Raw genomic sequence first — 13,501 nt, 5'->3', positions numbered from 1 at the left:
ATCATCGAAAGACATGAGATCACTTGATTGGGTCATGCCGAGCATGGATCCAGTGTGCTTGTTGCTCGAGGCCTTATTCTTCCCAATAAAATTTGTCGTGAAGGCAAACTCAAGTTTTGCAAGGTACATCCTCATGTTTTATCCTTCATTGATAAGATGACACATGCTGCAACTTGAATTTGCACACTGCCTTTCCATTCACAACGGAATTCAACTCCAACAACTCCCCAAAAATCAACAAACCACATGTTCCAAGTTTCCAACACATGCAGCTTGAGAGTGGTGACTTCAGAAGCACCATGCTAGTATCAAGGCTCCTTATCACGGTAACATATTCTCAATTACGATTGGCCAAAATGTTGGACCTACAAGGCCACAACAAATTGAAGAAGAAGCAGAACATCAAGATAATATGTTTCATCCCAAGTGGCTCAGACTAAGGAGCACAGAACTTAATGAGCTCCCCAAGGAGATTGATAATCTCAGGTACCTCGAGACATTTGACATCAGGAAAGCCAAGATACGATCATTCCCTACAAAAGCCATGGTATGCTCCAAGAGCCAGATCACTCCGGGCCATATGAGTCACTTCCGGTTGTTCATCCCCCTCATGGAATAGTGACGATAACAAACAATGTAGATACTATAACATATTGAAGTTTCCTAGAAGGTTGATGAGCATGAACTAGCCAAAGTTGGGCGGTTGCAGTAGTTGAGGAAACAGACGTGGTTATCCTTGGCAATGAAGCTCATTTGCTCCACAATTTTCTTCAAGTAACTGGAAAGCTACATGAATCTCTATGCTCTTTGTCATTTAGCATTGAACCAATAAAACTAATACTGTTGTGTTTCACTCAAAAAAAGGGACATCGTGACGGTGATATTGATAACGTGAGCACAAACGGGACATTTTCACCTCCCATGACTCTTGTAAGTATTAGGATCGATGGATGGATAAGTAAGTTATCAACCTGGATCGAAGAGCTACATAAACTTTTCAAAATAAGTCCAGAAAAGTGGTATGTCCAAAAAATATATCTGTTATCAATAGTATATTATTGGGTCAAGCAATAGACGCTTTTTTTTCTTTAGCACTGCAAATAAAAGTGGTGTGTCCAGATCAGTAAAACTGCAACCACAAAAGGGGAGGAACCATTTTAGACCTGATAACTCAAACTTTTTAAAAAATGATAGATAAAATGCTCATGAAGCACTGAATCAAACAGTGTTTAAATGAGTATTTGGTCTTCGGGTTTTTTCTATTTAGAAATCAGGTGAGGACAGTATGTGTCATTTAGCACCAAGATTGCAGCCACTACTGCCTCCTCCTACATCTAGCACTTGAAAACTTCAAATCAAGTAATGGCTAGATCATAGTGTAAATCTTTTTCACTTCGAACGATATGGTCAATCTTGGTTTTAGTGGCAACCAAACCGCCCGATCTCCCTCCAAAATTGTCCCATCAAAGCCGTTGCAAAAGTGCTTACCAACAGACTAAAACCAATAATACCACTGCTTGTCCATGGCAACCAAACTGGTTTCATCCCAGGGCGTAGCATAGCTGAAAACTTTATCTTCGCTGTGGACCTCATAGGCGCATGCCATACCAGAAAAGCCCCAACCATGGTCATTAAATTGGACTTTAGCAAAGCCTTTGACTCCCTCTTTTGGGACTCTCTTGCTTCCATCTTACACTGCCGCGGCTTCCGGCCAAAATTGTCATCATGGGTTCATGACCTCCTAGCAACCGGGAAAACTGCCGTGATGTTGAATGGGATCCCCGGAAACTGGATAAATTGCAAAAATGGGCTCAGGCAGGGTGACCCTATCTCGCCCTACCTCTTCATCATCGTTGCTGATCTCCTACAACAAATGATCCAGCAAGACTGCGACCTAGCTCACCTCAGTCACCCCCTGTTCTCACATCTCCCGCCAACCGTCTTACAATATGCTGACGACACCCTCATCATCGCCAAGGCATCCAATCCCGCTGCTCAGCAGTTAAAAAACATCCTTCACGATTTCGCCATGGCCACTGGCCTCACTATCAACTTCACAAAAACAACATTCGTACCCATGCACGTCAGCATTGCCATGGGAGACTCCATTACCTCCACCTTGCAATGCCCAACCTCAAGCTTTCCGCAGATCTACCTAGGCCTTCCCCTAACACCCACATGACTACCTACAAATGCCTTCCTACCGATCATCGAACGTTGCCGTAAATTCTTGACGGGTTGGCGGGCAAAAATCCTCTCCAAAGGGGATAGGCTCATCCTATTATCGGCTTTCCTCGACTCCCTCCTAGTCTACTTCATGTCAGTCTTCCCCATTCCCAAGAGTGTTCTAAAAATCCTAGACTCTATTCGACGAGCCTTCTTTTGGGCTGCGGAGGAAACTTGCACTGGTGCTCAATGCTTAGTTGCCTGGAAAAATGTGTGTAAACCAAAGAACTGTGGTGGTCTAGGCCTAAAAAATCTTCATCAGCAAAACAAATGCCTACTTATGAAATTTGCTGTAAAAGCTCTCTTACCAGACACAACACCTTGGTTAGACTGGATCGCCTTACAACACCCAGATGCCCTCATTGCTCCACAAAATAGCCACTCCTTTATTTGCCGAACAATAAATCAACAGCTGCTAGCACTCCATGCCATCTCTTTTGTACTCACAAACTCTGGCACTAATACGTACTTCTGGCTTGATACTTGGATACACAACCAACCCCTTGCTACTTTATTCCCCTGCCTATATTTACACACCACTATACCACTAGCTCGTGTGGCTGCTGTCCTGAATCACGGTTTGGAAACAATCCTACGGAACCGCCTAACATCTGATGCTGCTACCGAGTTGTGCGCTTTGTTGTCTCTCTTGCAGGATTTTCGGTTGTCGACAGGACCGGACGAGCGCTACCTCAACGGTGGCATGTGCTTCTCCACGAGGGTAGCATATGCGCTAACCATGGGCTCCCACGATGACGACGACGACGTGCATACCGTTGCCATCTGGTCTTCACGCGTTCCAAATCGCGTGAAGATCTTTGCATGGCTCCTGTTTCGGGATCGACTCAACTCAAAAAGCAACCTTCAACGCAAGCATATCGTCACCGACTCAGTATGCCCGCGCTGCGGATATGATGGTGAACCCAGCTCACACATATTCCTAGACTGTCCGCTTTCACAACGTATTTGGCAACGGATCGGCCTCTCTCCTTCGAGTACCATTGATGGACTCTGGGACTGCCGCCTACCTACACAGGTAGATGCGTTAATCTGGCACTCCGTCCTCCTCATCATCCTATGGAAGATTTGGGATTCCAGAAACGCTATGACCTTCAAGCAACAAAATCACCACAGTATCCTCACCATCAGGCGAATCGTGGATGATCTCATGCTATGGATGCAACGGATGAAGAAACCGGTGCACAAGCAGGCCGCCTCCTCCTGGCGTTCCTACCTCTTATCACGACTACACGTGCTTATGTAATTCCCCTTTGTAATCAGTCTGACGATGGGTTACAAATTTGAGAAATATATTAAGGTGGGGAGCTCCCCCCCCCCCCCCCAGTGATTTTTCAAAAAAAAAGGATATGGTCAATCTTGTTCCGCTCAAAACAGATAATGAATCTTGTTAAAGAGTCAATTCGGCTTAAAAGGAAGTACTTGTGAACAGCCAACAACCTTTAGGAAGTGCTTGTGAAGCTTGCTCGCGTCCAATGATCACCTTGTCCAACGGCGGCATGTGTGAGAAAACACAGCACACCTGGCTCGCCAGATATCGGTATGTCATGCAATTAGTCACATCCAAGACTTCAGAAAAGAAAACCGGTGGAGTGCAGGTCGTATGAGAGGGATGGACGAAGCGTGGAGGCATAAGGTGGGAGAGGGAACGTCATGTTTTTTTAGGTAAGACTTCCAAGGAAGTCAATGGGTGGGGGGGGGGGGAGAAAATGCACTAAAAAGGAAAAGATATACTTCCTCCGTCCCATAATATAAGAATGTTTTTCAAATTGTTTTAGCTTAAAAAGCGTTTTTATATTATGGGACGGAGGGAGTACTTTGGTAGCTTTTAAGAAAACTGGAACCTTGAAGTGCACATTCTCAAACTTGAGTAACAGGTGAGTTGCACAATTTCAGGCCAGGCAGTTCCTGCTTATGTCGGAATGCTTATAATCTTAAGCCATATGATTTCGCTAATAGCTTAGCTCTGCACATAGCAAAGTTGGCGCTGCACATAGCAGTCCAGTGTACATAAACCAGGGCCCTGAACAAAGGGCACCTGGAGAAACCCAACACCACTCAGAAACAGTAGCTCCATAGGGATAGACATAAGTTAACGGCAAACAAGTGCGACAAACCATTACAGCAAACAAGTACGCTTGCACAAATCTACATAAAGCCATAATCACGAGGTTATCAGCGACGCAATGCAGGTCAAGACACAGACGCAACAAGCCATTATTCCCATATGGTTATCTGCTCTTGCAAGTCAGGCAGTTAACACAAAGAGAGTGCTGAACTACGAGTTCACATGCATCAGCAGTAATAGACGAAGTAGTGGATGGCTGCTACCCCCTCACATTCTCCGAATGGCAATCCCTTTTAAGACCAAAGGGCCAACGATAAAAGGCGTACCCAGCACGTATACCACATTAAGCAGCTTAGCTAGCCTTTCAGTCCACACAACCTCACGGCTGCCAAAAAGAAAAAGGAACTGAGGCATTACATATCATATTCAACCTTTTGAGCAGTAATATCAAAATGAAAGTTGTTGAAGCTTATACCTGTAGTTTTTTAACTCTCTTGTCACACTGTCATAATGTTCTCGCTGAAGCAGGTACCAATCTCTAGCGCTCTACAATTTTAACAACAAAGTAAGAGAAGCTGAGAAGGTAATATCTGGTGCAAGATTTAGCCTTGTTATCCTTACATGTCCTGTAAGGATACAGGGGAACGAAAATATCAGGAGACAAGAGTATTTGCAGCACCATAAGCTCTTGAAATCATTACACATGATAAATACACATATTTGCCGAGCATTCCTGACTGCTAGTACCCTAATTTCAGAGCTTACAAAACTTACAGCATACATGACGTATAATTTGCCATCATCCCAAAATCAAGTAGTCAATCCTCTGATTAACGCTTTTAAGTCGGAACAAACACCTATGTGTCTCTTGTGCAAATCCATGAATCTCTACCTCTCTACCTAATAATAAAGCGCCGTGGGTTTCTGTCGTCCGTCGCCGGCTGTTTTGCAAAAAAGTCCCCCTGTTTCTGAGAAATTGACCCGCAGTTCTACTTAAAGTGTGGATAAAGTTGCAATTTTACAAAGAAACCCCTCTAATATTGGGCCCGAATCGGACCGCGCCGCCGCCCGCAGTTCCCTCTTGCCCACATCATCCCATCCCCCACATCGCATCTCATCCGCAGGCGCCGCCACCCACCCCGCTCCCCAACGCACAACTCTTCGGGGTGGATCCAGGCCCATGCCCGGCTAGGAGGATGGCGGAGGGAAGGACCGACGGCGATGGTGGTCGTCTGGTGGCAGCGAATGGCGGAGGAAGATAGAGTGAGGAGATGGACCATCCACGTAAGGTCGGCGACATAAAGAAAAAAGGGGCGTGGTCAACTGGTGGACGGGGTTGGTCGGGACTGCACGACCACATCAGAGCGGTCGATGCTGGAGCGACGACGGCCTCGAGCGCACGGCCGGGGCCAGCTCGCCTGCAGAGGAGCCATGGCCGCGAGGAATCGCTGTGGGATTCCCGGCACCGCGGGGATGAGGAGCCGCTGACGACGGGAGGCAGCAGCTTTGGCCCGTGCCACAGTGGGGGAAGAGGAGAGGAGCCAAATGTGCAGGCGACAGAGTTGGAGGCCCGATGGCTGGGCAGAGAGATCCAGACGGCAAGGGAGCTCGGGGAAGAAGGGCATGGCGGGCGACGGGACCACAGCCATGGCCGCAGGCAGGCGAGCGGAAGACCGGAGGCTCGCCGGAGAAGGACACGCGCAGCAGGAGGGAGGCGCGAAGGAGGCGTTCATCGCCGGAAGCGGGGCCAGATGCGTCGGACGCACGCCCTCGCGACCCACTGTCAACGCATACACAGCGGCCGTGGCGGCTTGGGTTGATGTAGGAGGACGAGGAGGAACTCGAGAGGAACGGATTCGTTGGTGCGGCTGGAATATTTGTGGCCGTCGTTGCCTGGAGAGAGAGGAGGGGGAGCTGCGGCGCTGTGGTGCGTGAGTTTGCAGGAGGAGGAACAATGGAGGCGGAGCGATGACGAGCTTGTGGATAAGATAAGGGACACTGCTCGGTGGGCTGGCTACTGCTTTTTTTTCATCGAACGAAATGTTGTGGCGGCACTGAGTAGAAGCCGCTAGATGTCCCTCTACGTGTTGTGCTAGCAGCCTAGCACCGAGTACAATTTCAAAAAAGTTAGATGAACCGAGCACCTGGCCGCTATTTTGTTTGTACGACCATGGTTTAATACAGCAGTTATAGTAATTAAAAATACGTGTGACTAAAATAATAAAAAGAAATATTTTTTAAGAAAACCATATTTGGGCTCTCTTGTGGACTAGCTGACCATCAATAAATTCCTCCACTCTATATGTTACCAGTGTCGTTGGTGTGAGATACAGAGGAGAGAGGGATGGATGGGCAGTTGAAAGAGTATGATGACAGTGCATCTTGCTCGAACTGTGTGAAGGAGGGACATCGTTCTGTTCGTCCAGCACGTCGGCTATGGAGAGAGAGGGAAGCATGTGGTCATGCCTAGCATGACCATGTCCTCGGTCCTTCCATACCCCACCTTCATGTGGCTACTCTATGTCGTACCATCTCTTCCCCAGCTCTGCATGCCCCAATACTGGTCCTCCTTGAGACCACGATGATAGTGTCAAGAGAAGTGGCTGCATTGGCGCAGTCGATGTGCTCCTACTATTGACGACAGAGTGTGAACAAAAGAGCATCAAACATTGTAAACCCTTTATTGTCTAACCGGACATCTTATCTTTTAAGTGGGCAAGCATTAAATATGAATTCACATTAAGATGAAGAAGAATTTAACGGACATGAATATATAGCTCAGTTTTTTGCCATGACAGATAAACTCCCCAATATCATGTGAACTTTTAAATTTCCTTTATACCCGTTGCAACGCACGGGCTCTTTTGCTAGTAACTAAAATATGAGAAAGTCATGCTGGTAGTTCACAAATTCTGAGCACCAGCCTCATGCAAGGTAAAAACGATCAACATTTTCATGACAATACAAATGGTTTTCATGTTAAAATGTGCTGTAACATCCCGTCAATCTCGTGCAGAGGGAAAAGGGGGAAAATTTCATGACAATACAAATTGTTGCCAAGTTAGAATTATGTATAGCCACATCTCTTTAAAATGCTGCTAACAAGGATAGTCACTAAACAACTTGCATGTGCATCTATGCATAATTTGTAACAGTGAAAGGATGGAGACCATGAAAACCATGCGTCTGAAAAAGGCAAGACCACGAATGCAGATGAACAAGTGCATAGAAGGTAAGAAGCATGTAGCAAGTATCAACTGCAATGGGAGATTACTGACGAGCCTCCTACAGTTGACAGCATCCCTTTCTTCTTGCAAATAGGCTCATGGACAGGGGAGCTCAAGCACAGACATAATCCCTCCAGCCGGGTCTATACGTACTATTAATCTTGTCTTAAGTTGATAAGTTTATACAACAAAATAATCAACACACATTACCCAATAAATATATTAGGATTTAGGAATAAGTATGCAGTTGATGATAAATATAGCTGAATGATTTGGTATTGCCAAATCATATTCAAAACCATAGATTCACCCCAAAAAAAGGATTAATTTGTATTCGAAATTCATTAGCTAGCAATGCAGGTATGCGGCCTTGCACCAAGACCAAGGGCGTGCCTTTTGGTCTCAGAATAAAGTAACAACACAGCAGCAAGGCTTGAATATGCGAAGGGCGAAACTTTTGGTCACGGCGAAGGGTCTAGATCCGGAGCCGAGGAAATCAAAGAAATTATCGGTCTGTTTCGTCGCTTGGCAGTGGCAGGCATACATGATCACACACAGGCGGAAGCTCTAGCACTAGAAGGAGCATACCTTACTGGAGGAGGAGAAAGGAAGGCCGAAGTGCCGAACGCCGGCGAAACGTGAGGGGGCAACGGGAGCCGGGCAGCGGAAGCGGCGGCGGCGGGGATCCGCGTCTTCGCGGCCAGGCTGCATAGCGCCATGGTCAGCCGGGGCGGGCGAAGCCGATCGAGGATCGAGGCTAGGGTTTGGGATTGGCTTCTCTTCTCTTCTCCTCTTCTCCCCGGAGATGGAGGCATACCTAGACAAACGGGCCGGCCCGGCACGGCACGGCCTGGCCTGTGCTAACCGTGCCTGGCTCGGCACGGCCCGCCATGGCACGTTTAATAGCCGGGCCGTGCCGTGCCGGCCCACGGACGCCGCTCCTTGGCCCAGGCACGGCCTGATTAGTAAACGGGCCGGCCCGATGGCTCGTTTAGCACGCTGGGCTGCACATATTTAGCTTGTTGGGCTGTTTTTTGACCTATTGGGCTATATTTTAGGTATAAATATATAAAAAAAATCTGAAAATTATATTAAACAAATTAAACGGGCCAAGCCGTGCCGGCCCACGTGCCCAGGCTCCAGGCCCAGGCACGGCGCAAGGCGTGCCGCGTGCTGGGCACGGCCCGTTTAGCCCGTGCCGTGCCTGGCCCATAGCAGGCCGTGCCGGCGTGCTCGCGGGCTGGCCTGTTTGGCCCGGCCCGTTTGGCCAGCTATAAGATGGAGGCTTCGTCTTTCCATCCTCTCTCTAGTCGCGCTGTCTCCTCCACAAAACCGGCCCCCTCATGGGCCGGGCCGGGCCGGGCTTGATCACACACGCCGCGTGGAGCAGAAAATCCGTGGACCAGCTGAACTAAAAACGACTCCGACCCAAACAAATGAAATGTTCTGCTAAATAAAAAAGTAAATGAAATGAGCGATTATTATTGCAACTAGTACTATTTTTTTATGGGAACCTGCTGCAGATTATGATATAATAGTTCTTCTAATTGGGTCGATGAACCCCCAGACTTTCTGGTTAATACTCTTGCGAACGACGTGACCTTTTCACCAAATCAATAAAACGAGCCATGATGACATTTTCTAAAAAAAAGCTTTATAACTTTTGTTCATGCAGTCTTCTCTATCAAGAATGTATGCTGCCCTTTTTGCGACAAAACTTTCGATCTATTCATCTTTAATCACGGCAGTACAACAAACATCAGAAATAATAAAAATTACATCCAGATCTGTAAACCACCTAGCGACGACTATAAACAAGCCAAAGGCGTGCCCCCGTCGTCGCCCCTCCCTCGTCGGAGCAGTACTATCTCGCGTATCCCACCTTGTGATCATCTAGAGGCCGTAGCATAGTCTTCACCTCTTCAATGAGAAAACCATGTGTGAACCCGTCCCTCTTCAAATATGTCAGGGACTGTATGATGCAACCCATCTCCAGAACAAGCCTATGAACGTCTATATCCTTGCCATGGTGATCATGCATGATCGCACCACCACAACACAAGCGTTTGTCTGGAGCACCAATAGCACTTGCCTTGACATGTCCCGCCTCTGCCTTTTCCCATCGCTCACCAGTAGTCCATCTACGTGTCATCGCCCCCATGTTCTCACGAATAGCTTGCTTATAGTCGTCGCTACGTGCGTTCGTGCAACTCAGGTGTAGTGATCCCCCCCCCCCCCTTTACTCGAGCAGTGACAATTTAAATTTGGAATTATATATATTAAAAATGAACCTTGTCACTAGGAATATATGTGGTTAGCGTTCTTAAAGTAACCTCCCTCATCTTAGGGAGGGTGAGGCTAGGGTTTGGGATCGCCTTATCTTCTCTTCTCTCTATAAATGGAGTCTTCATCTTTTCCGTGTAGATATCCTCTTCTTATACGTCTTCCCAATCATGTTGTTTGCTCCACAAAATGCAAGCCCTCATTGGTTGGACAGGGCCGAGCTGGATCACCCATACCACATCAAGGCTAAATCTATGACACTATCTCTATCTATGGAAATGCTTTAAAGGCAAATACCATCAAAACTACCCATATATGTTTTGGAACCCTATCTGTTGCTAATCATAAGAACATCAACGGTATTATGCGTTGTGGTTTATGTGTTCCAATCTATGCTCCTGAAGTGTGCAATACCTGATCTTGCTCCCAACTTAATGTCTAAATCGTGGCCCCACCCAAATAATATTAACCTTAATCCATAAATAGAAACATGTTTCCTTCTTCTATAAAAACTAGTCAATGTGCAGATGCAATACACGTCTCAGTACTATTGTACATATACAATGCTTACCATTTCGAGCCACATGTTGTTACTTGCAGTTCAAGATATGCAATGGTTTGGAGTAAATCAATGCACTCTGCGAGTTTAAATAGTGACAAGATGTACTTTTGCTAACTTCCCTAAAACATACCAACATAAAATTTATTGCCAACATCCAGCACTCAGGCATCTTACCATGATGAAATGCCTAATGTTCGTGTTTTATACATATGCCTCTATTGGGCAATATATTAAATGCATCCTACCGCACACTATTTCACCATTTACAGTTTGCAAGACTATACTTTCATCGAAAAATGTAGAAATCATAGAACACCCATGTAAATTTATTACTTCGATAAAAACTGTGAAGCACTGAAACAAGAATGAAAGGAAACAATAATAACACCGACAAATAAGCTCCAAAAAATGTAGATATCATATAATATCATAATATATTTCTCATAGTATAAAGTAGCAGATAAGAGATGTGTGCTGATATATCTAAAGAAACAAAAAATCAATGAAAATGTAGTATGCCACTTGTATAAAGTTGAGGACTCAGATTCACAATAAATTATGAAATGTGCAATTCTCCATCCTCCTCACTTCCTCATCCAGGCATAAAGGTATCGAGATGTGAGTCTATCCCTTTCATACCATTGCGGACTTACAAAAAGTTACCAAATGTATATCTCACTTTTTCACAGAGATGCTAGAATTATATTGTACCACATGAGCCCAGAGGTGTCTCCGTCTTCAATGAGGAATGACTTGGCTAGAAGTGCAATTGATGTCCCCAACAACATTGATATCACTATACTGGAATATTTGGTAGATACAAAATTGCAGAGTATTCAGAAATGCGGGCTTGATTCTGACAATTGGCTCAGGTTACCCATAGATGATCTTACTCTGGTTGCACATAGAGTAAGGAATAAGCCCCCCTTTCAATCATGGATGAACCATAATAGCTCTTCCTACCTTATATTGTACATTATTGCCATCATGCATTGCCATATCTACAAGGACACTACACATAACTGAATCTGCAACCATTGAATAGAGGAAGAACATTATTGTGACTATTCTTTTTTTGAACTCCAGACATATTATAATTTTGCTGAACTCAATGTTACAACAATCTAATCCATCCAAGACATGTAGGAACAAGAAAAATGATGACCATCCATGTTGATAAAAAGGCACAAAATGTGAGCCGACGGCAAGGCACTTCTCGACTAACATAAATACAACTCAATATACTTTAGTTGCTACTCCCTCCATAAAGAAACATAAGAGCGTTTAGACCACTACTTTAGTGATCTAAACGCTCTTATATTTCTTTACAGGGGGAGTACAATGTACCCAACAAATGATATCAACAAAGCTCATATCTAAACTATAGAAATTTATGAACTCGTCTCACATAATTTCCATACTTTCGAGTCACTTCAAGTATACATGATTCATATACAAAATCACATACACATCAAAACTCACACTGACTGGATTGAGAATTTAATGTGTTAGCTCGTCGAGAGAGAAAATGTTATGAAGACTAATCCAGAATGAACTCATATAATCTTAACCATCACATTGATAAGGAATAGAAAGTGATCAAGTTTTGACTCCAAACATAGGACAAACAATAAACAAATAGCTCAAAATTTCTTGTCATGGGAGCTCATACATGCACCTCAATATTTGAGTCTCCTAAAAAATTATAAAGTATAAAGTGTAATTCTCCATCTAGATCAATATGCAGAGACAAGATATAACATATATGTTGATGAATGGAAAGAGCACATTAGAATCACTAAAAATTCTCAAGATATAACAGACTCCATGAATATTAATGATACTTGAGTGAACAGATTAATGACGAATCGTTCATTTTCTCTTTTTGGAGTAGATTAATGATGGACTACGGGTAATTCTTAGAAAGTAAAGGGGGCTTTCTAAAAAAGCGTGTGACAAACCAAGAATATCACCTTCTTTTATTAGAAGGTATGGATATAACAGGAGGAGGATGTGAGTTTGATCCCTAGAGAAGCATACTATTTTTTCTGGCCCGCAAGAGGTAGCAAATGCACCCAGACGCAATAGAAAGTAATGCACATGCCCAATAGCAACGCATGGGTAGACTATTAACGAAATGCACGAAACGTATTGGCAGAGTTTTTAACGGAATGCACAAAATGTTTTCTGCCGCACAAAAAAAACAAAAATGTTTTGTATACCTACTAAAAAAAGGATGTGCGTTCTTCTTCTTTGATTATGCACCCACATGTCTCATTTATCTAGTTTAATTATCCCACCAATCCATTTAATTAGGATCTAATCATCATGGATGAAATGCATGTTCAATTAGCCCACCAACATAGCACGTATAGAGGTTTAGGTGGCCTTGTCTCTCCTTGTTTCTCATGTGTATCATCGTGTCCCACAATCATGCCTTCGATTACAAAAATTAATGCTTTTGATGGTGCAACATCCTCCTTTCATATTCCTCGTAGCCACCACACAATCTTTGGGAGTTAATTTCTTCCGGATCTTTAGACACGTACATAAATCATCCGGGACATTATATAATTTTCTTGAGCTATGCATGTTCCCTCCTTTATCAAGTCTTTGTTTTGTTCTCTCTGTTTCTTGGATCTTGAGAAGGCTTGTTGATATTTCATGCAATTTGCAAGTGTATATAAATTGATGGGACTAGGTGTAAAAAATTGAGGTGGTACTATTAATTGGCCGACGAACCCTCTCTTCTAACACAATTCTATGCTTAGATCAGTCGATTGGAGCCTTCGTTTTGGTAGGGGAGATCCTGAGTTCGAATCCGACACGGATAACATTTATTTTCCTGTGTTTAGTACCACATCAGATAGGTATAGGACAAAATAATTCTATATGGTGAAGGGACAAAAATCCAGAGAAATGCACCTCCCTTTTATAGTAATAAGGTATAGAAAGATACTTGATTTATCAACACTCACCATTTGCCATGAGGCTGCACAATAAGAATCCAAAATAGACTACAAGGCTTCAACATTGCAGGAATTAGCTCTCATGTGGATCAAAGAGTAATCCACAAAGAGGAGATCTATAATAGATGGAGCATCCATGCAAATCTTA

The 13,501-nt window shown here is 44.4% G+C and overlaps 1 protein-coding gene across 1 annotated transcript; it reads right to left on the bottom strand.

Annotated features, from left to right (window-relative positions):
* Nucleotides 1-4,302: 4,302 nt before the first annotated feature.
* Nucleotides 4,303-8,306, bottom strand: LOC123128990 (uncharacterized). The gene is made up of 3 exons (XM_044549116.1): nt 8,128-8,306; nt 4,788-4,858; nt 4,303-4,697 (listed from the first exon to the last, which is right to left on the bottom strand). Exons 1-3 carry the CDS (start codon nt 8,248-8,250, stop codon nt 4,580-4,582), a joined length of 312 nt encoding a protein of 103 aa, XP_044405051.1. The 5' UTR covers nt 8,251-8,306; the 3' UTR covers nt 4,303-4,579.
* Between the last annotated feature and the right edge of the window lie 5,195 nt (nt 8,307-13,501).

The sequence above is a fragment of the Triticum aestivum genome, chromosome 6A (genome assembly GCF_018294505.1).
Source record: "Triticum aestivum cultivar Chinese Spring chromosome 6A, IWGSC CS RefSeq v2.1, whole genome shotgun sequence".
Classification (NCBI taxonomy): domain Eukaryota; kingdom Viridiplantae; phylum Streptophyta; class Magnoliopsida; order Poales; family Poaceae; genus Triticum; species Triticum aestivum.
This window is presented reverse-complemented; position numbering and strand designations above follow the sequence as displayed.